This window comes from Vicugna pacos, chromosome 34, assembly GCF_048564905.1.
Source record: "Vicugna pacos chromosome 34, VicPac4, whole genome shotgun sequence".
Classification (NCBI taxonomy): Eukaryota; Metazoa; Chordata; class Mammalia; order Artiodactyla; family Camelidae; genus Vicugna; species Vicugna pacos.
Window position 1 is genome coordinate 17,074,216 of NC_133020.1, and position 24,026 is coordinate 17,098,241.

The window sequence follows — 24,026 nt, forward strand, 5'->3', positions numbered from 1 at the left end:
AGTATTTATAGAGCAAATACTACATTTTGATAGAATCTACCGAGTCATCCAGAAGTTACTAAAGAATTACTAATAATCGACATATTGTACCTATTTTAAAAGCTATTCTCACATCAGAGTAAAGGGAGAGAGTCCTCTGAATCTTCAGAGAAGATGTGAAATTGCTAACTCTCTGTTTCACCCCAGAGTTCATGTCTCTGAGGCTGATCAGCGAAACCAGCAGAGAGACCTGTGCAGGGCGCCTGGAAGTCTTTTACAATGGAGCTTGGGGCAGCGTTGGCAAGAGTAACATGTCTGCGACCACGGTGGGGGTGGTATGCAGGCAGCTGGGCTGTGCGGACAAAGGGAACATCAGCCCTGCATCTTTAGACAAGAGGACGACCAGGCACATGTGGGTGGACAATGTTCAGTGCCCGAAAGGACCTGACACATTATGGCAGTGCCCGTCATCTCCATGGCAGCGGAGACTGGCCAGCCCCTCAGAGGAGACCTGGATCACATGCGCCAGTGAGTATTTGTTGCTATAGATGAGAATTCCATTCTGTAGCTTGTCTCCTGATCTAACTAAGCAAGAATGAGTAGCCTCTGGTTAATCTCTGTTCTACCTGGATGGTGTAAATGGTTTTATTTAATTTGGCCTGTAGGTATTCAGGTTCATTGATCATCTTCCCAAAGGCTATCAGACTCCGATGGTCCTCTGGAGAGTTTTCAATTCAGTTGCCTTCTCTGTGAACAGATGAGGAGCAGAGAATTACGTAACTCAGTATTTGCCTGTTGAATTGTCCCATTTTTCTTTCAAATGCTATCTCGTTACATTAATATAAGGAGTGAAGCAGTCAGAAAGATCAATCCTGAATTATTTTCCCCAATCTACACCTTCTTAAACTGGGAGAAGATTTCTGTCTACCTGGCAATCTCCCAAGCTTTTTTATGTTTGAAAGAATTTAACATTATACATTTACAACATTAACTTTCTCCGCTTGACATTTCCTAAGTCACACTAACTTTCTTATGTCCAGGGTGAAATGCATCCAGTTTGCTGGAAGGACATGTGCTATCATAAAAGCCGAATTTTGTAAAAATGTAACATTTTAAAATGTGCCTTAAATAGCAAAGTTTTAAAATAGAGGTTTTAAAAAAGAGTTTCCATTCTCTCTTTTCCCCTGTGACCTCTTGGGAAGTTTTATCTTCTCACTGTCTCTGATTTTTCAGACAAAATAAGACTTCAAGAAGGAAGCACTAACTGTTCTGGACGTGTGGAGATCTGGCACGGAGGCTCCTGGGGGACGGTGTGTGATGACTCCTGGGACCTTGAAGATGCTCAAGTGGTGTGTCGCCAGCTGGGCTGTGGCTTAGCTTTGGAGGCCGGAAAAGAGGCGGCGTTTGGCCAGGGGACCGGGCCCATATGGCTCAACGAAGTGGAGTGCAAGGGAAACGAGTCCTCCTTGTGGGACTGTCCTGCCAGATCCTGGGGGCACAGTGACTGCGGGCACAAGGAGGATGCTTCTGTGAGGTGCTCAGGTGAGTGCCCGGAGTGTGGACGGAGCCTTTTATCTCTGACAGCAAAGAGAGGGTGGGTGCTGAAGTGCACTGTGGAAGGACTGGAAGTACCAACCCAGGGATTTGGTGGAGAGAGAATCATGATGTTTCCGTCCAAGGAGTGATGAAAACTCGTCTTATTGCACATTGGCCTTCACCGAGGAAGAGCATGTAACTCACACGTATCCTTGTGCAGAGGGAGGAAGAACTAGGGGCCTCCAGTTTTGGGTGGGAAGTAGTTCACTTGGTTGAGAAGTGTTAGAGGCTCAGACAGGAAATAGAGATATTTGTTCCATATGTTACACCCAGAACTGAGTCTCTCCTCTTCTTTTCTCCTACAGAAGTTGCAGAGAACAAAGGACCCCTAAAAGCCACAGGTATATCAAGGGGGCTGTGAGCATGGAACCAGTTGTCTGCATTATTTAGAATCTCTCTTGTTAAGACACTTTGGGTCAGAATTTCTGATAATTTGAAATTTCTTCAACGATCCTGTATCTGACCTAAAAGAGGGATAGTAACTGGGGAACCAGGCCTTTCAGCTAAGACATTATCACCTCTTGTGATGTTTACCTGTGCTCAGGTCACTCATCCTTTGTTGCACTTGGGATCCTCGGGGTCATTCTGGTGGCCTTTCTCATCGCACTCCTCTTGTGGACTCAGAAGCGAAGACAGAGACAGCGGCTTACAGGTCTGAGCCACGTTACGATCCCTCGAATGTTCCCAGGGGATAAGAAGTTTCTTGGGTTAATAAAACAAAAAAACAAAAAAATTTATTAGATCCAAGTACCAATTGGACAGAAAAAGGGAACCCAGAGGGGGTTTAAGCAGGTTCCCCAAAAGAGGGAACAAGAATTCGGAGAAGAAAAGGGGCACTGGTTGTATTGATAATTCCTACATTCTATCTACATGTTTACCTGGGACATTATAGAATTAATAGTGTGGAATGAGTATGCTTATATGGTTCAGGATGAATCATTTATTGCCCAAACATTTATTTTCTCTTACTATATACTTATTACTAATTTTACTGTTCTGTCAGGCAATGTGCTAGGTTCTGAAGATGTTTCAGATGTGGATGATCAAGTGTTTTTGTTTTTGTAGAATTTCAAGTCTAGTGGAATACATATAAACAAATAAATTTCAACGTATTATTATACGTTAAGATGAATAAGGACCAAAAGGGGAACAGAGAATAAAGTAATTAATTGAAAGGGAAGGGGTGTACTGGAAACTTCCAGGAGGTTTTGAGACACATTTTGAAGATAGAGTTCAAAGAACTGGGTCAGGTGCATTTCAGGGAAAGAGACAAATACGTACAAGTGTAGAGACACATCGAAGAGGGCACACATGTTGTTCTGAGAGGGGAGTAAAAGTTGAGTTCAAGGAGAGAAGCTTCTGATAAGGCTGGAGAAGAGGAAGAAACAAGTAATGAAATTCTGTATTGCATGGGAAGAAGGGTGACAGGCTTTAAAGGGTAGGATGGAGTGGGGTGAAACAGGCAGGCAGTCTCTTAGAAAGTTCTGTTTGGCAACAGGATGTCTGAGCCGCTGGAAGAGAACCACATTACTGAGAAGGACAGCATTATGAAATAGCTGAGGTGAAAGATGAAAAGGACTTTATAGTGAGAATGGACGGGAAAGGACAGATTTTAGACAGATCTCTAGTGAAGTACAAAGGACTGCTGGCTGCCTTGGAGGAAGAAACGGGGCTGTTAGACAACAGCAATGGGAGAGTTTTAGCCTCATCTCATTGCACTTGAGTTTGTGGTGTTGAGGGAAAAGCTTGGTAGCAGAGTGGGATGGAAACAAGACAGAGGCATGAATCATGACTAGGTGTGGAAGAAGTGCACATGAGGAGGGCACGTTTTATTATGATCGGCTGACCCCTAACCTACGACTTCTGTTGGCAGTTTCTGCAAGAGGAGAGAATTCTGTCCACCAGATTCAATACCGGGAGATGAATTCTTGCCTGAAGGCAGATGATCTGGACCTATGTTCCCCAGGTCTGTGGATTCTTCGAGGGTCTGTAGTCCTGGGGTTCAGACATGTGCTGCAAGTGAGGCTGAGACACTTGACTTTGCACAGCAGTGGGAAGAAATCTCAAACGTAATAGGAGGCTTGTGATGCATGTAAGAAAGATAGGCAAGAATGAACCAAAAATTATTCTTGGAGAACATAAAAACTGCAGTCACGGGGAGACCTCTGTCTAAGACGCCCATGATTATTTCTGACAGGGGAGCCATGTAGTAGAATATTAAGGCTTGGACCTAATTTTACTAAAACAGAAATTAATCTTCTAAAAGGTAATTTGACTTTTCATATCTCTTTCACAGTTTCTTTCATTCCCACTTCCTGCTAATTTCCTTTCTCTAATTTGATTTTTTTTCTAAAAGCTTAAACTTTCTATGTCTTTATCCCATCGGAAGCCATCCTTACTCAAAGGACTAGCCTGATTTCTCTTTATATAATGTTTCTTTCTTTGTCCACTGACTTCTTTTTAGCACCAATTTTGCCTCTGGGCAGAATAACTCTGCTGGGTTGGAAAAAATACCCCAATATCCACTTCCTGTACGAAGGCTCAGTGCCTTCTCAGTGTTCCTTCTGAGGGGGGCCTGCCTCACTTCTTCAAGCCAAGGGATTTGGTATTTGCCAAAAGGAAGTCAGGAAAACATTTATAAGGCATGGGAAAGACTTTCTGTGCCTCTTAAACCACACTGTTTGCCTTCCTGATTGCAAACAGTGTTTCTGAATGTTCAAAGCGCTTCGAAGGCATTTGAGGGAAGGTCTGATTTCTTTCCCAGTAATTATTTTCTTCCTTTTAGAAAATTCCGATGAGTCAGGTGGTTTTAATGATGCCAGACTAATTTCTGTGTCTAAATCTCTCCCTATTTCTGGATGAAAAAGGAGACCATTCAGAGTTACAATGAAAAGGAAAATGGGAACTACAATGCAGTGAGGTGAGTGAGGAGAACTGATTCATCATTGCTCAAAACAGTTACAGTTCTTGTGGAAATTGAGAACTCCTCTGGTATTAGAAAAAAAAGAAAGGACGTACATGCACATATATTTCCATATATGTATATATTTGTGTGTGTATGTATATCCACACTCAGAATATGCAATAACTTTTTATAAATATTTCTTATCCATCTCTGAGTTGCATAAGTATTTTCTAAGCAATCACAGTGCTACCTCATAGAGCTAAGGAGAAGATGGGTAAATAAATATGAATAAATCTTCTAAAGCACTGTAGGAGTCATTTCAGGAAAGAGGCAGGACACACCCACAGCTGTGTGATGCATGCTATGGTAGAGACAGAATGCAATAGTGCAGGAATATGGAGAGCTGGCCTAAGACACTTCAGGGAGATTGTGCAAAAAATGTGACGTTCAAGTTAAACGTCAGATGACTGCGAGATAGATCATTGTAAGGAAAGGACGCGGCGTATACAAAATGTGGCACAGGAAAGAGCCACACCTTTGGGGAACGGTAAGAAGTTCTTCCCTCAGAAACATATACTGAAAATATTTATGGTAACCAGTGGCAACTTGAGCACTGAAGATACAGAGATAAGAGAGGTTGAAAAGGCATGATTGCTTACTGGAAGATTTCACAGCCTGTGGGGGGGAAGTATGGAGACTCTGCAGAGAGAGAGAAATGGTGAGAATCTAGGCTGAAAAGGTGGTGTGGAGCCCAATAATGAGTGGTCTTATCTGCTGTATCTCATGTTCATATTGTATTCTAGGGACAGTTGGGGGGATGCTTTAGAAGATTAATTTGGGACAAGACACAATCAGATTTTCATTTTATAATTTGCTTTCATGAGGAAAGTGTAACAAAAGAAAAAAAGTGAATAAGGCAAGAAATTTGTTAAGTTATACACCAAAAAGAAAAGAAGGGGAAGCAAGTTAGTGGGTACATTTTCCTGGTTCTTTTAAAAAACAATTTTGGGAGGACTATACATTAGAAATGATATATGACAAAAGTATGTTTTTTGGTAGAAATATTGTATATGTTATATGAGAAATATAGATTGAGACAAAGGATAAAAGTTGGAATTCTTAAAAGTATATAAATGTAGAGTGTTAATATCATATATATATATACATGTACACTTAGAACTGTTGTAAATTGTATATAGCTAAAAAAGTGTTAATATGTGTATATAAATTATATATACATGTTGTATACATATATATATATACCAATATTAATATATAAGCCAATTATTAAGAGAAAGACAACATCTAATAAATAACTAGGCAAAGTCACAAAAAGCCAATCCACACAAAATGAATTTTAAATGACTAATAAATATTTTTAAAATTCTCAAGTAGTATGTCTGGGCAATTCAAAGTGAGATTAACAATGAGATATTGCTTTATACAAATTAGACCAACAGAAATTTAAAACAGCACCAATATTTATTGTTGGTGGGGACACAGAGAAAAATGTGATTTCAAACACTGCTGCTGGAAATGAGAGGTGTGGTAGCCTTTGGTGAAAGCAATCTGGAAACTTCCATTAATTTTTTAAAAAAATGCCTCATGGATCCTTTGACTCAACAATTCTACTTACCCTTTAAAATTTCTTCCATACAGAGAAAGAAATTAGTATGTAAGAAGAAACATACAAGGATTCCCTTTTGCAGCCTTGTTAATAGTGCCCCAAAGCTGGAAACAAAGAGAATGCCAATCAGTGGGGTAGTGGCTGGAAAGATTATGGTGCAGCCAATTAAAAAAGGAAAAGTCACAAAAGTGCAATAATACATTCTATTTATGTGTTACATTACTGAATATAAGTAAACATAATGATTACATCTACAAAATTACACATATGTATACATGTAAAGAAGTATTTTGAAAATCCTAACATTGTACACTGAGGACTTTGAATGAGTTTTGATGGATAATCTCAAACATACAAATATTATTCTGATGTAATAAATATTGATTAAACTACTTTTTCCTTAAAGAGTAATCACCACTGAATCACTGCTTCAGAATCACATGGGTGTGCTTTTAAAAATGGCATTTCTGCACTGTAATTCTCTGGGATAGAAATAATTCTTAGGTACACTGAGGTCTGAAAATTGTTGCATTTAAATTTTCTGTTCGGAGCAGTAGTATGCTTTTTAATATATGTGAGTGAGTGAGAGTATGTGTGGGCATATGTGTTTCTGTGAGAGAGAGAATGTAATATAATACATTGTATCACATTATCATGTAATTCTTCTATGTATGTTCATATGAAGAGGAAATAACATTTTTTCTGTTTACGTCTTTCGTTCAGCCTTGACGTTCCCTTGAGGAAGACCTGAACGACTGAATGATCAAGAATCCACCTCGTACACTGAAGATTACAACACAGTCCTTTGTCTCCTAGTGTTCCAAAGACTGCTGCTGAATTTCTAAAAATTAAATTGGTAAATGTGACTACTAAAAGTTGTGTATGACTTTCAAGGGTATTAAATAAAAAGGAATATTGCTGATTTGAATTTATCTTAACTCCCTGTTCTTGGTTTTATGAATTTCTGAATGGGTTTTCTGACTTGTTTAGGATTTCATAAATATAATATGAAGTCTTTTCATTTGACAGAGTTTTCATTTGCATATATCTTTTTCTAGTTTGGTAATAATAATTTTTTTCTTATAATCAAATTAAATTTATTTTTCCTTTAGTTTTTTTCCGTATAATCCTGTATATGTAGCATATAAAACAGAACAAGGCAAAAACCAAGCTCATAGATACAGACGATTGATGTTGCCAGAGGTGGGGAGTGAGGGGGTTTGGTGAAATGGGTGGAGATCAGAAGATGCAAACTTGGGGATCTAATAACTATGGTTAATAATAAGGTACTGCACATCTGAGAGTTACTAGAATAGTGGATGTTAAAAGTTCTCATCACAAGAAAAGAAAATTTGTAACTATGATGGATGTTATATAAAGGACTATTGTAGTGATCATTTTCATATTGTTCAGTGTTTACAAATATGGAATAATTATGTTGTACACCTGAAATTAATATAATGTTATATGTTAATTATATCTCAATTTTTTCCTTTTTCAGTTTTATTAGGTAGAATTATTACAGTTGGACTGCACATACACATTATATTGCATATAAACGCATATATACAGCATACTGCACTTTTTTTAGTTTATATATATGGGCTAATTATTGTTTCTAAGAACAGATAGATCTTTAGCTTTTTAAACTTACATAGGAATAAAGCCAACTACAAAATAAGAATCAACAGAATGTGGTAGTCCAACCATAAAGGACAGTCACATGTGCTCATACATATTCAAGAAATCAAAATAATAATTAGTTCATGTATGTCCTTATTATTATTGTTACTATTTTTTTAGATTCCTCATATAAATTATGTCATATGGCATTTTTCTTTCTCTTTCCTGCCCACTTCACTTAGAATCATGGTCCTCAGATTTAAGAAAGTAAAAATCTTGGTTAGGAACACATTCTAAAGTATGTCTTATTTTAATTTCTGTATGTAGCTTCATTTTTATTCATCAGCCTACTCCGCGTGGAAGTGTGGTCTGAAACAACCTGATGAGCAGTCTGAAGGGCTTGGTGACTTTTCCTTGGATCAGTCACTGTAATCAGGGAGATGCGGGCTTGTAAGAAGACCCCAGCTCTAATCATTAACATATCAAACATGAAGGAGAGAAAGAAACTTTCCCAAAGAACCAGGGGAGGACGGATGTACAGGTGCCTTAGAACAGAAGACAGTCACTGTGAGCTGAAAAGCCATTTCTGGTTTTCCACCAAATCTTTTATATCATTTTAAATAGATGTTTTATTATTTATTTTTATTATTTATTATTATTAGCCTTAAAAATTAATTTTCCAAGGACTCCATTTGAAACAGTTTCACAGATTATAGAATATTTTCAAACATGTGTTTTTCTGTTCTCATGGTGACACCAGCAAAACTTTCACAGAAAATCCAGCTTTGAGCAATGTAATTTCCCTCTGATCCCTTTAACATAGGCTGTTGTAATATACGTGCTAAAGTAAACAAACCTGGTGACGTTATTTTACCTTTTGAGTTAAATCCGTATACATCTCTTAATGTAAGATGTGAACCTTTTGGAAAGTTTGGGGTGGCAGTTTAGACTTCCTCTTGTTCGGCTGGAGTTTTCAGGCAGATTCTTTAACTTCCTCTGGTGTCCAGCATCCTAATATGATAAGGAAGTAGCAAAGAAAAAACAGCTTCAGCGTTTATAATGACTTCTGCTTTCAAGTGCCAGTAACTCAGTTTCCTGGTCTTATTTCTAAGGAACAAACCTGTTTCCACATTATAAGTACATCTCTGGGGGCATATAGAAAAGGGCCCAGGAATTATTTCTTAAGATTCAGGAAGAGATAGTCTCATGATAATGTTACATCAAAACTCTTGGCATATGGGTAAGGGTTTGTTTTTATTTTGCCCTGTCATTCGAGAGAGAGCGGGCATGGTAGGAGTATGTATGTTAACAGATAGACATAAATATTATGCATCAGGGACAGAAACAGGGAGGAAATTAGAAATATAAAAAATACTGGAAGTTTCATGGAGCTTAGAGTGCCAGCAATATTGGAGGCAGAATTCAAATCCCCCCCCCAAAAAAGGGAAAATCGTTAATAAAAATAAAAATATATGGTAAAGACTGGAGATTAGAAGTCGTACAAGGACATGAAGTTGTGAAAATGAAAATAAGGTATAAATGAGAAACTCACTTTTGTTATTACCAAATGCCAGGTAGCATAGTAAATGTTTCACATCATTTAAATTTAATTCTCACATGTAACAGGATCTAATCCTGTAACATTTTCCTGGGATAAGAGAAGTTTTGTGCATTTTCCTTGACAGATGGAGGAATAATTCTCTTACTGCTTTGCTTCTGCACTATTATAGGTTTAAATCACTGACGTCATCTAACATTTCTCATAAGGGCATGGAATTCCATCTTGTTATATTCTGTTTCTACAGATTTTGGAAGATGCTGCCCTTATTAGAATCTTTTACCCACTGTGTCATTTACATCCTGCTCCTGAATTTCTGGTTTTTTTCTCTAGCTGCTTCAGTGAGTTCTTCAGAATGACTAGCTTGGGGCTTACACTCCCTCACCCCTCCTTTCTCCCACTCACTACCCAAGATAGCGACTCTGAGTTCAATAGAACATGTAAATGTAATGTTGGAAGTCTCATAGAAAACTTACAGATTTTTAAACATAGTGTCTTTTGCAATTAGAAAAAGTTAAAAATTTGCAAAATGCGAAAATTAAAAAGAATTAAGCAAAATAAAGAAAACATACATAATATTAACTCACAGAGAAAACATACCTAAGAATTCAAAATACCAACTTCTGATACATAATCATATGAATACAAAATATTTTTTAAAAATTAGTTTTATACTATGCTACAGGTTATTATGTACACAGTCCTTTAACATTTTTATTACATCATATATTCACTTGTAATGCAAAATTTTATCTGCGTACATTTCCTTCAACTAGAAATACTCAAATAGATTTAAGTGAAACCTTATGAGTGTACATTGCAGTTAATTAATTAAGTTTTAATAAAGTTAATTAATTAAGGTTAATAATATTGTAGATAAACTGTATTTCATATTTCTGACACAAATTATCATTTTCCTAGATATTTCATGTTTTCTAAAAAAATTATTTCATGTCAAAATTATGAATATCATAGAGAAAATGTTCTTGCAGTTTTGTCCCCTTCCACTCATTCCATTTACTTATAGAGTTCTGTGTTGTTGAGAGAGGCCCATGAGAGTACAAGATGGGTGCATGTTTTCTGCAGGGGTTTGCGGTGGTCTCTGGGAGGGCCCCTGGGGGCTGTTCCTCTGGCTGATTAGGGCGGATAATGGGGATTTCCATAATTTTGCCCCTTTGAAGGGAATTTCTCAACTCCTGGAAGAAAATGGATGTCTACTGTCAGATCACTGATTCCGGTAGCAACCCCGTTTCCTACCTGTAACTGTGTATCTAGGGCCCAGGGCCCAGGGCCCAGGAAGGAAAAAAATATAACATGTGCAAGTGGCTGTACGTCCAGTCAGCTTTTGAGAGTATGAATGTCAAACCTGGTTAGTTACTCAGTTAACTATCCATTTGCTGCTAACACTGTGCCAGTCTTATTCAGTCTCGTCAATACACTGTATGAAAGTTTCCATGTGCCCCATTTTATGGGGGAGAAGCCCTATCCTTAAGGAACAAAGCTAATAAGTAACAGAGCTGAGATCCTAAAAGCGTCAGTTAACCGCAGATCTTGGTTTCGTTTAATCTGGACCGTTGAAATTGTACGTGAAAATGACTTGGGTGGTTTAGTTGGCAACAAGCTAAGTGAGTCAACAGTTTATTATCATTTCTAGGAAAGTAATTTGTTCTCAGTCTCTATTCATTCTTAGTTAACTGGCATTACATTTATAATATTTAATTCATGCCCTGGCTCCATCCTTTAAGATGTACTTGATAAAGATCTATAGATGTGGAAAAGGTGGATTAAAATGAGATGAGACGAAGAATCCAGGCATAGCAGGGGTCATTCAAGAATTCAAGGAAATGAATATTCATTAGATGAAAAAAAACTAGATGCAATCTGTAAAATGATTATCCTTTAATTAATGAAGAATGCAATCACCTCTAAAAAATTAACATAATAAGTCCTTATTTGGGTTAAAAAAAAAAGAAAAAAACGATGAAGGAAAAAATGGAAAGCATGGAGAAACCTGGCAAACACTATCTGTACCAACTGTTCAAAGTCAGCAGAACCAGTAACGTCATTTTGAAATCCTGCGCCCACTGCTGTGACTCAATGAAAGGAAAACGTCACCTCAGCGGTGGTGTTCTTCCTCAAAACCCATCCTCACTTGAAAACAGCAAAGAAACCCAAATTGCTGAGCTTTTTGCAAAATAAAGTTATAACAGATAATGACAGATCTAGAAATTGTCACAGATTGGAGGAGTCTAAGGAAATATGGTGACTAAATGCAATGTGACATCTTAGATTGGATTACGGAACAGAAAAAAAGATATTAGTGGAAAAAACAAAGAAAATCTAAAACAGATCTGCAATTTAGTTAATAGTATTGTACCAATGCAAATTTCTGAGTTTTCATAAATATATCAGGCTTCTCAAGGAACGGAAGGAATTAAAAAAAGCAGAGCTCCAGGTCCCTCATTCCAGAATGACAGATGAAGCCTTTCTCTGTGGCCCTGCCCTGATCTGCCAAAATTTCCATGTAGGTAATTCCAGTGTGATTAGTTTATCCCCATATGAGAGCGATTATTGAGCTCCAAGAATTAAAGTCGGCAAAACCACACGTCTCATCTCACAGCTAAGAGGAAAAGAGAATATTCTAATCTGTAACTGAAATTGTATATTTTCTACATTTCCTTCCAGCTCTAAATTTCTATGTATCAACAAGAAAATTTGCAGTAGCTGCCTCCTCACAGGTGATACCTAACTCACTGAAACTACTTATTTGTCAGGAAGGTCTTCAACTAAATTAATAGTGTCGAAGATCACTGTAAGCCCAACATGTCACAAGTGTGCCAATATTTTAGCCTCTAAATTGATTCCCTGCACTTCGTCATACCTAGAGGGAGCGTGCGCGCCCGCACACACACACACACACAATCATGTCAGTCCGAGGAACTGACATTCAAATTTGAGAAACATGGTCATGGTAGCACAACAAGTGTGCAGCAGTTTCTGAGAACCGGGGCGGGAGGGTGGTGTAACCACAGAACCCGAGATTTGCCCAGCCTCTGTGAGGACACAGAGAAATGACAGAAATGCCTTGAAAAGGGCAAAGTGGGTGTGTGAGAGAGATAGTGGCCCACTCAAGTTCTCATGTCTCAGAAAAGACAGCTGTACTTTCCGTGGTCACTTAGAGAACCCCCGGTGACAAGCCTGTGTCTCTTTACCCCTCCATGAAAGAGATACCCCTTCACTCATCGCTGGAAAAGGAACGACTGCAGACAAGGACACTCATTTGACTCCTTTGAGATCGTCACTTGGGGTACTGCGTTCTGACTTTGGACTCCTAAGGGCAAACGAGGGTCTCAGATTGTAGAAATTTTTCGTCTGCATTTGCCTCACTCAAGAACAGTGGCAGAGGTGAAGCAGAACATGGATTAGGGAAGTGGAGACATCTGTACAGATGACTGAGTGTTACAGTGACTTCACGTGAAATTTGGGGCAATTCACTTAGTACATTATATATTCTCATTTATATAGTGGTGTGTTGGATTAGGCATCGTGGTGGTTTAGTATTAAAACCACCAGAAACATCACAGAAATAGAGAAAAAGGAGAAAATTTTCCAGAATGAAAACTCAGTTTGATAAATGTTCTCCCCAGAGAGAAGGCTCAGAGGCTCAGCTGAGAGGAAGGGAAGATCATGTGCAGAACGTGTGGGGCTGCCTCACTGAAACCACATTGGTGCGTGTTGTCTCAGATCATATGGGGCACGGACTGTGGACCCAACAGAGCTGCCAGCTTTAACCAGAGGTGAAGGACAAGGAACACCAGCTGGCCTTCCCAGATGGCCCGTTTTTTTATAATATCGTCATCTTTACCCTTATCCACAGCATTATGCAGGGCATATCTGTATCTGAGAATGACTAAGACTAAGTTCCCTGGGTCAGAGACAAATGTTTGGAAACCCTTTCCCAGGTGCCCAGGATCTACAGGGTCTCCCATATCCCTGCGCCTGGGCATTAATCTCAGCTCAGGCAGGGCCCTGAATTCTTCCTCATGCTCACAGGCATACCAGGAACAGACTTCCCAGGCCTGTCCTCACCCGTGTTCCCCAGGTATTTCCATCATACCCGGAAATATAATTTTTAAAAACTCTTGGCCCAGGGTCATTTAAAGTCCTTTAAAGCCCAGAGAAGAGGAATTGTTTTCCCAGATCAGGTAGCAAGGAACATATTTTCCTAGTACCTTATACATTAATAGATCCCTTCTCTTCCTTCCATATATACATTTTCTAGGCTCCACATTGAGATATTTCTTTATGTGTTCATCAACCTCCCTGAAGAAGGGGCAGACTGAGAAAAATGCAATGATAAGGATGGTCATTGCAAGTAGGACAGACAGCCCCAAAGCCACACTCGGGTGTACCTTGGTGTCTGATTCAAACTCAAACATGAAGATGCCAATAAGGATAAAGGAATTCTCTGTCCCAGCTCTGTCACCTTCTACACGATCAGGATGATGAAGTCATAGAAACAATGGGAGAGACGAATATCTCAGTGGGAGCTGGCCAAGCCTTACGTGTGCCATAAAGGAAACACTGACCAAAATCAGATAGTTTCTTCCCTACAAAAGCCTCCAGGACCCCCGAAACACTAGCTTGTCTAACCTTGACCAGGAAGAGGGAAGACTCACACACATGTGTCCAGAATGAGTGTGTTTTCACTTTGGAATCATATCCACAGACAAAGGCCATGGCCTGTTTCCTTGGACTCTGCAAACTTAGAGCCAATTTTATTTAGAGAGAAAGACATTTAGCTGGAAGATGAAGAAAGATCAAGTGTTCCTGAACAGAACGTCCAGATCCTGCCGTCGAAGTTCCAGAATCCCGCGTCTTGGTGAACTTACTCGTCTTGGGAATGTGTGTCCCGCTGACTGCGGGAGTATCTCTCCAGTCACATTCGTCAGGGGAGGGAGCGGCTTATTTTCTGAGTGCAATATGATGCTGCTTTCTGAACTAAACAGACTATTAGGCAGAGGAGTTTCTGTGAATATCAGCATAATGTGCTCCCTCGGCCCTCAGCTGCGGCTCTGGAGACAGTGGGGAAAGATGAGGGAGAGGATTTCCATACTTGGAATTCATTTCTTAAAGGACGGACTCTCAGTATAGTACGTGGCCAGGGTTTGGCCCTGCTGACCCAGCACCCTGAAGAAACCTGCGGAGAAAAGAAATAGAAGTAGCTAAAGGAATCCTGGGTTGGGGTCGCCAGGTTTTCTGCTGAAGGTAAACCGAGAGCTCCCCTTTGCACTAGAGAGGCAACTGAGCTGCATTTCCTCTTGTCAGTTCCTCATCCTTCCTGCCTCCTTGTGCGCGCTTCCTGAATGGTAGGGGCTGGGAGACTGAGAACTACATTTCCCACAAGCCCTTACGGGGGAATCTGAGCTAAGTTCCACCAGCGACAGGTTCTCCTATTAAGGGAGATAGAGTTTTGCAGGGGCCTCTGCACTTGCCTGAAAATTGTTAGCCTTGGTGTTGCAGCATCCTTTAGAAGTGGTTTCCTGGGGTTTTTGAAACTTCCTGATGAGGATTTTGTAAGCACATGATTTCCTGTTGTAAACCGCTTCCTGCTTTAAATACCTACAGGGCTTTCTGTCTGATGTCTGATTTTAGAGTCCTGGGTCTCCTTGAAATAACTTAACCTTTAGAAGAATTACGTTTCGGGGAGCAGGGCAACAGGGCTTTAGAGTTGTATCCTCTCATTCCAAAGTAGTGAATGAGGCAACATTTGTAAGAAATCTGTTTGGCAGGTGTGTAAGGAAGAAAGAAACAAAGAAACAAAGAAAGTGAAAGAAATTACACTCGGTAAGAAATACCAGAAACAGAAATAGAAGAGACATGCACAAGCTCAGAGATGAAGAAAACAACAACATTATTTAAAACATTTTAAAGCAATCAGGATATTAAAAAAAAGAATCAATAAGATGTAATAAATAACATACGAAAAAGAGAATAAAAATAAAAAAGAAGAAGTGTGTCCCCAGAAACTGCAAGAGCGCCTATGAAGAGAAAAATTATATACAAACACCAAAGTGACACCCCCTCCCCCAAAGAAACAGGTGCAGACAGAAAGGACCGATATCCTGCGGACATTTTGAGTATCTTCTTAGTAGACGTCCATATGGTTTTACAAGCACCGAAATGAATCGGGACTTCAACAGTTCTTTGTCACGAATTATTATCATTATTAGGCAACAAAAAGACTTTTCCAGACCATTTTAACTTTTCATCCAATGCAGAAACTCCTCCCCTAACTATTCTGAGAGGTAGCACCAGAATTTTCTACTGATCGTTTCTTTCATTTCAAAACGACTTATTCCACGTCTCCAGCCCAAGTATCTTTCTCCTCTTTTCCCGTCCTCCTCTGTCCTCCCCTCCTTCCCTTCCCCCAACTCCTTCCTCTTTTTCTTTCTCCTTCTCCAGTCTTACCCTTCCTCCTTCCCTTCCTCCTTCTCTCTCTTCCTCTCCCTCCTCCCAACCCCCCTCCAGTTCCTTACCTACTTCTCCAACTGGAGGAGGTTCCAGGTAGACGCCTTAGTGACCCGTGAGGACAAATATATTGCACTTGGTTAAGAGAGGTGAACAGAGGGGTAAGCAGGTAAATGTGACAGGTAAAGATGAGAGAGAATAAGGTACAAGAATTTACATGAAGAGAAAACCTGATGTGGGAGTGGAGAGATAAAGATTAGTTTCACCTGATAATAAAAAATGTTTGGGGGCCATGAAGTTTTGGGTAGAAAAAAAATCTATAGCAATTCCTTCCCCATGCGTCTCTACGCATTTATCTCCATAGTCCACTCTCAGGTGGGAGAGGAGATGAAACTGATGTAAGAAAACCATGCAATCTGGACGGAACATTTTTGAGGTCTTCAGATGAGTTTGCTCTGTGATCACCTTAGGGAGAGAGAGAAAGTCTCAGCTGTGATCCTGGATTAAGTGACTGCTTCGTCTTACAGGGACCATGAGCTTCTCCCCCACCGTAAGAACGACTACATAGGCTGCTTTAGGAGAATAAGTCACTCACCTAGGATTCCACCTGAAAATAGGAAATTTGCTTGAGATTTGGATTGACTAAAAGTAGTTGAGTGTAAGAAACTCCAAGTTCAACAAAAAATTCCTAGTAGACAGAACTTTTCTGAGAGTCTCAAAATATTTATTATCTTTTTTTTTCAGTATAAACACAGATAATGAGAGTCTTAGAAGCCCCCTCCCATTTGGGATGTGACGTCACGGGCTCATTGCAGTCTCAGCCACTCTCAAACTGATGGTCCAGGGGAACACATCTCAGCGTCATACTCCCCGGGCTCTCTTGCCACCCTCACGAATAGTGGGGGATCTTTTCGCATCCCATCTCTGTCTCCTCTGAGAACTTCTCTCCTGGGTGGCTCCAGGGGACATTCTGAAACAAGAAGAAAATTGCTTGGTTCTACCTGTGACCCAGAAGAATGACAACACCCATTTTAGAGAGCAAAAACAATGGAAGAGATGCAGGGTATAAAAATTTCTGTTCATCATAAAACGTTCAGAGCAATCCCTTTAGGACAGGACTATATGAGTCTTGTCCCATAGTCTGGGAAATACTTGTCGTAAGAGATTATTACTTCTCAAGGTGAATATACAAGACATGGAAGGAAGAAAATCACAGCTCCAAAATCGTCATTCCTCGGTGACAGACTGACCTTCTCTGTGATGTTGTCCTGGTTCCCCAAATAGCTATGCAGAGAATCCCAAACTTTGTAATAGTTGTTTATATAATGCGAGTTCTTACGTGAGTTATAAAAAAGTCCTTTCCAAAAGGCCCATAACTTTCACCTTACACAGCAAAAAGAAAATGATAACTTTCTCATCTGCTAATTAATGATATTATAGCTCATACTTCCTACATTAGCTCTAATGCTTCTCTCTCTAAGGTTCTGTGAGTTTCTAAAGAAATCTGGGAAAATGCTCTCCTCATCTCACCCAAGACTTTATGTATCTGTAAGGAAGGTCAATCTGCTGTATTGGGGGCAACGGTCATCACAAGGCAGGAAATGTCACAAAAATATTCACATTTTGGCTTTTCACCTGACTCACCACACTTTGGTTTACCTGCAGAGATAGTGCGAAAACAACCTGACGGCCCGTGGGACTAGCACTCACATCTGAGAAACACGGTCATGGTAGCACAGCACGACTGAGAACCGGGGCGGGAGGGCGGTGTGACCACAGAACCCCGAGGTTCACCCAGCCTCTGTGAGGACACGGAGAACTGACAGAACTGCCGTGCAAAGGGCAAGATGGGGGTGTGAGAGAGAGGGGGGCCCACTTAGGTTCTCAGGTCTCAGAAAGGACAGCTGTACTTCCCGTGGTCACTTAGAGAACTCCCGGTGACAAGCCTGTGCCTCTTTACCCCTCCACGAAGGAGATACCCCTTCACTCATCGCTGGAAAAGGAACGACTGCAGACAAGGCCACTCATATGACTCCTCTGAGATCGTCACTTGGGGTACCACGTTCTGACTTTGGACTCCTAAGGGCAAACGAGGGTCTCAGATTGTAGAAATTTTTACAGCCTGCATTTGCCTCACTCTAGAGCAGTGGCAGAGGTGAAGCAGAGCATGCGCTAGGGAAGTGGAGACATCTGTACAGATGACTGAGCGTTACAGTGACTTCACGTGAAATTTGGGGCAATTCACTTAGCTTTTTCAACTAATAAAAGTATTATATAGTCTTATGTATATAGTGGCAGTGTTGGGCTAGACATTTGTGGTTGTCTACAATTAAACCATGATCTACTTTATTTTCCCTCAGAGCAACTCAGTAACATTTTACAGACCAGGCTCTTCAGTTTTGTGTGAGGGAACCCTGGTCAGAGTACCGTGTAACGTTCATACTGAGGGAGTGATGTGATGCACTCAGAGAACCCAAGAATCCAGCGTGTCCCCTCCCTGTGATGTCACAAGGTTGCCACAGAACAACACAAAAAAGGGCTGCCCTTGCCTGGAGAGGCAAGTCACCTCACAGACACAATCCGTAGGAATTACGGTCAACAGGTGGTCAGAATGTTCCCTAAAAAAAAGGACTTTCAGTCTCCCCAGGCTGTTTGTACAATGGTCTCATCACTTAGCCCTATCACAGAGGCAACCTTACAGCAAGTGCCTGGAGAAGGGGCACTTTGTGTTTCATTGTCTGGCATTAAAAAAAAAAAGGTAGCTTAGTCACTGAGTCACTTGAGAGGGAGCCTCGATAAAGAGAGGAACATCACAAGCACAGATGAGAAGAGAGAATCTTGTCCACCTACACGTAGCCCTAGACAGCACACTGGTGCTCATTATGAAGTTAGTGAGGAGTTAATGAGAGCCAAACTGATGCTTAAAAAATGTTTTCCCTGAAGGGAAGACTCAGAGGCCTTAGGCTAAAGGAACATGAGGGGGCTGTCTGAGAACAGATTTGACTTTGGGGTTCTCATGGGAGTAACTAGAGGTACTGGCTTATGGCCACATGAACCCAAAGGTGAAGGGCAAAGAATACTCACCTGGCCTTCCTAGATGACCCATCTTTATGTCACTGTTTTCTTTATCCTTGCGGACAGCATTATGCAGAGGGTACCAGCATCTGAGCAAGACTAAGGCAAAACACCCTGGGTCAGAGCCCATCATCTGGAAACTCCTTCATTCCCGCAGGCTCCCCAAGATCCCTTATGCCCTGATGCCTCAGCATGATGTAAGCTCCGGCAGGGCCCCAGACACTTCCTCGCACTCCACGGATATACCAGGAACGGACTTCCTAGCCCAGTCCTGACCTGTGCTCCCCAGGTACTTCTGTCATGTCTAAGATTATGATTTTTAAGACTTTTAGTCTTGGGTCATTGAGATCTTGGAGATCAGAGAAGAGTAGACATTTTTCTTCATGTTCCCCGCATTATGATGTATACTTTCTCCTCCCGCCATACACACATTCCCTCATTATAGTTCACCCGCACCCCAAAGCCCACCATGGCACTTACATTTCTTTATATGTTGGTCTGTGTCAGATAGAAAGGGCGAAAACATGACAAAGAGAAAAAATACAAAGAACATAGCATACAGGACATAGAGCCAAGGAACAACGTTTGGGAACAGATTGGCCCCCAGGTCAGCTTCCGCCATCGAGATCTGAGGACACGGAATTCTCTGCCCCAGCTCGCTCACCTTCTAGGTGACCAGGGCGATGAAGTCACAGCTTCAGGCACAATGGGAGTGATGAAGCTCTGGATGGGGATTGGCCAAGGCTCGTTCTATAAATGCTGGATGAAAACAGGTACTCTCAGGGAGCTTCACCTCTGCCACAGCTCCATTGAGCCCAGACACTAGATGATCAGGTCAGACTGGCAACGGGGTGGATTTTACTACATGTATTCAGAGTGTGTATCTCACTGCATTGGAACCATATTCATTCACATAATGAAGAAACTATTTCTCTAGACTTCACAGCCCTGCAGCCAGCCGTTTTCAACAGAATGCTGTCTAAGTTGAAGGACCCAAAACAAAGGACAGATTTTCTTTGCCACAGGGAATACTCTGTCCCAGCACCGCTCCCCAGTGCACATAATGATCTCAATTTCTGGTCTGAGCTCAGCCTTCTAGGAGGTGACCGACCAGTGCAGACCCATTGACAAAATGCTAATGTAGTTCCGTGGTCTTTGTCAGCTTCCAAAACATTTTACATACCATCTTTATGATCCTTTGCACTTCATCTCTATCTGCCATGAGTGTGTGTTTCCTCTCAAGGTGCACAAACCCCCTACTCCTCACTCAAAACCGCAGAGCAATCACTGACACCACGACCCTGCCTAAGAGAAAAAATGTGTCCAGTGCTCGGCTGGACAAGAAATATGAGGTTTAAATATTGCTCTGTGGGAGCGTCTCATCCAGTTGCGGAAATTAAATTCCAGACAGAAAAGGCCAGGGTCACTGTGGATTGTGAAAATCAGGGGGTTCTTATGGAACGTTAGAGAGGAAAAATTATAAGCGAATGGAGCTGAAATAAAATTATCTACTGAGGTCAAGATGACTTCCTGTTTCTGAGGGATGTAAACAGGAAACCCAGATGTCTAAGTGCCTTTATTAGCTTCATTTTTGATCGAGTCTCAGATATTAAACTTTTTCAACCTATTTTTTTAAACTTGCCAAGATAAGAATTAATGTTTAAAAGCTGAAACAAACAAACAAAAATGTTCATGCTATTTCACTTTTATCATTGCTAATAACCACACCAGAATAAAATCATGACTGTTGTTTTGTTTTGTGTTGTGTTGTTTTGTTTTGTGTTGATATCTTCACACAGAAAGGTTCACGTTTTAGGCCAAAACAATACTCATTAACTCAGGCACACCTTTCTCCTCCCAATAAAGCTTTTTCCTTCTTATGTAGAAATCCGTTCAATTTTATATTCTTTTTTTTCATATAAAGTCTGTTTATAACCCCTTGTATAGGAAAAAATAAGGAAAATATAATTAAAATAATCATGAGTGGGGAGGTTTTAAAACATATAGTATTTACCTTTATTTTTTTTTTAACAAACAGAGGGTTTTAAATCTGATGGTTCATTAAATGATTCAAAATTAATGTAAGTAAACAAAGGAGAAAAACTGGGGGACAAAGATGTTGAAGTAGTATAAGAAAACAGTATGGCACTAAAAAATGGTTCATTGGAGTCTCTTTAAATTTTACTTTCTTTAGATTTTCCCCAGATTTGTTGAGATATGATTGACATATAGCATTGTGTAAGTTTAAGATATACAACATGATGATTTGATACAAGTATATAGTGTGAAATGATTACAATAAATTAGTAAACACCTCCATCACCTCATATAATCACCTCTTATTTCTCCTTGTGTTGAGAACATTTAAGATCTGCTGTGTTGGCAGTTTTCAAGCACGTAGTATAGTATTGGTAACTATAGTCATCATGCTGGCATTAGATTCCCAGAACTTACTCATCTTGCAGCTGGGCGTTCGTGCCCTCTGACCAACACTTCCCCATTCCTCCACTGTCCCAGCTCCTGAGAACTACCATTTACTCTATTTTTAAGAGTTCCATTTTTTTTTAGATCCCACACGTAAAAAATATCACAAGGTATTTGCCGCTAGCTGTCTGGCTTATTTCGTTTACCATAGTGCCTTCAGGTTCCATCCATGTTGTCACAAATGGCAGAGATTCCATTTTTTATGGCTAAATAATATTCTATTATATATATATATATAATATATATATTCAAACCACATTTTATTTATCAATGAACACTTAAATTGTAGATTCCATTTCTTGGCCACTGTGACTACTGCTGCAATGAACATAAGAGTGAAGACATCTCTTTGAGATACTGATTTCATTTCCTTTGGGTTGGAAGTTGAATTGCTGGATCATATGGTGGTTTTGTTTTTAATTTTTCGAGGAACCTCTATGGGAGCACACACTTGGGTTAACAAATTTTGATATTGTAATGATTGCTTTACCAAATTATATTCTCACCTTTATGTAAACATATAAACAATGTATAATCAAAACCCATGCTTTCTATATTTGTCTTTATACTGCTACTTCAAAGCAAAATGTCCAAAAGCTCAAAAGACTAAACTCTCATTACCAGTCACCACCTTCTCTACGGAACTTAGCTTAATTGCGTTGAAGCTGCTTTGCTAGCAGGAATCTGCTACAACCTGTCTCCTTGCCGTAAAAAGCAGAGACAAGCTTTGCTTGCTTTGCTTAGTTCGAAGTCATAGATTCAGGGCTGCTTATGCTCATGGGAAACCATGACTCGTCCCTCGCCCTAACCGGCAGGACATGCTTCGCTTACCAGGTGCAGGTGCATAGTGTAGGCTGCTCCTGCTTACAGAAGACAGTGGCTTAGCCCTTAGCTGGGAACAGCGGGGCTGCTTCGCGTGCTTAGATGATTTCTGATCATTGTATGGAGACTCTGTGGTGGTCTGGGTTTTCATTATCAATTGTTCAGAACACTGTAACCTTGCTCATGATTATTTGGGGCTTAAAATAACCTTTTGTACTACCAGTATTGTAACCTTCTCTCTAAGTATAAATTAAGATTATAATGTTTCTGTTTTTCATGAACTGAAACTGCTGACCTGCATCCCTGCACGTATACCATGCCCCTTACTCATTCCTATGATGTATTTCACTTTGATTCTTTGTTTGACTATTCTCAATAAATACAAGAGCTTTGGAGGAGTTGAGGGGGTGGTCTCCGGCTCCCCCTCACTCTCTTGACTTAATAAAGCCTTGAGTAATTTCATTCTTCCGCGGTGGGACTTTTGCTGGACAAAACCCACAACGAGCAGAACCCACAAACCTCCACACTGTTTCCATAGTGGCTACACCAATGTAACGTTCCCACCAACAGTGCACAAGGGCCCCCTGTTCTCCTCAGCCTTGCTAAAACTTGCCTCTTGTCTGTTTGGTAATAGCCACTGTAACAGGTGTGAGAGGATATCTCATTGTGGTTTTGATTTGCATCTGCCTGATGATTCTAGTGATAGTATCTTTTCATGTACCTCTTGGCCATCGTATGTCTTCTTTGGAGAAATGACCATTCAAATCCTTTGCCCATTTTCTTAATCGGATATTTTTTGCTATTAAATTGTATGAGCTCCCTTATAGAATTCGGGTATTAACCCCTTATCAGACAGATGGCTTGCAAATATTTTCTCCCACTCCGTAGGTTGCCTTTGCATTTTTTTTAAAGAGTAACTTATTTATTTATTTAGGTTTTTTTTGAGGGAGGGGTATAATTAGGTTCATTTATTCATTTAATTTTAGGGGTAGCGCTGGGGATTGAACCCAAGACCCCGTGCATGCTAAGCATGCGCTCTACTGCTTGAGCTATACCCTCCCCTGCCTTTGCATTTTGTTGATTGTTCCCTCTGCTGTGCAGGGACACTTTTAGTGTTGTGTAGTCTACTTGTTTATTTTTGCTTTTTATTGTCTATGTTTTTGGTTTCACATTCAAAAATTGGTGTCAAGACCAATGTCTAGGAGCATTTTTAGTATGTTTTCCTCAAGGATTTTTTACAGTTTCAGGTCTTCCCTTTAAGCCTTTAATCCATTTCTAGTTAATTTAAATCTAGGGGTATGTCATGGGGTCCTGTTTTATTCATTTGCTTGTGAATATCATGTTTTACCATTTATTGAAGAGACCATTGTTTTCTAATGGCTTGTTCATGGAACCCTTATTGAAGATTAGTTGGACACTTGTAGGAGAACATATTTCCAATAGAATGAACATAAATGACCATAAATGACCGAACAATAGCATGCCAGTAGGTGCAGAAATTCGTAAACCTTAAAAAATGGCTTGTTAAGATCTACATACATATAATATCCCCTATAACCCAGCTGCTCCTCTTCTGAGTATATTCCTAAGAAAAGCTTTCATCAATTGTGGGTAAAAGTTGGCTGATATGAATATGTTATATAGTTGTTTTGGTAGATAAAGTTTTTTTTCTTTCCTATGGTCCATCTCTCACATCAGCTCTATTTATTATAGCCAAAAACTAGAAATAATTTAATGTCCAAAATGCAGTAGAGCAAATAAATGAGCTGTGATACAGACTTGCATTCGAATATTAGACAGCATTTAAAAAAATACTGCTACATGTAGTAACATATTGGAATTTCACAGACATACTATTTTGTAAAAGAAGCTGAGCAGAAAAGAAT

General features: G+C 40.1%; 1 protein-coding gene and 1 long non-coding RNA gene across 4 annotated transcripts in view; one reads left to right on the forward strand and one right to left on the reverse strand.

Annotated features, from left to right (window-relative positions):
* Positions 1 to 7,035, forward strand: part of LOC102532087 (scavenger receptor cysteine-rich type 1 protein M130) — a 44,617-nt gene extending 37,582 nt beyond the window's left edge. For all 3 annotated transcript variants that reach the window (XM_072954625.1, XM_031670707.2, XM_072954626.1), the window contains 7 exons: positions 187 to 507; positions 1,213 to 1,521; positions 1,881 to 1,916; positions 2,120 to 2,227; positions 3,449 to 3,541; positions 4,443 to 4,495; positions 6,831 to 7,035. In XM_072954625.1, coding sequence (XP_072810726.1) covers positions 187 to 507; positions 1,213 to 1,521; positions 1,881 to 1,916; positions 2,120 to 2,227; positions 3,449 to 3,541; positions 4,443 to 4,465 — 890 coding nt within the window. In that variant the 3' untranslated portion in view covers positions 4,466 to 4,495; positions 6,831 to 7,035. The remainder of the gene's footprint in view (positions 1 to 186; positions 508 to 1,212; positions 1,522 to 1,880; positions 1,917 to 2,119; positions 2,228 to 3,448; positions 3,542 to 4,442; positions 4,496 to 6,830) is intronic.
* Positions 7,036 to 16,461: 9,426 nt separating this feature from the next.
* Positions 16,462 to 19,484, reverse strand: LOC140691307 (uncharacterized). The gene is made up of 3 exons (XR_012066910.1): positions 19,315 to 19,484; positions 18,844 to 18,933; positions 16,462 to 16,729 (listed from the first exon to the last, which is right to left on the reverse strand). It is a non-coding gene; the product is annotated as an uncharacterized lncRNA (long non-coding RNA).
* Positions 19,485 to 24,026: the final 4,542 nt, after the last annotated feature.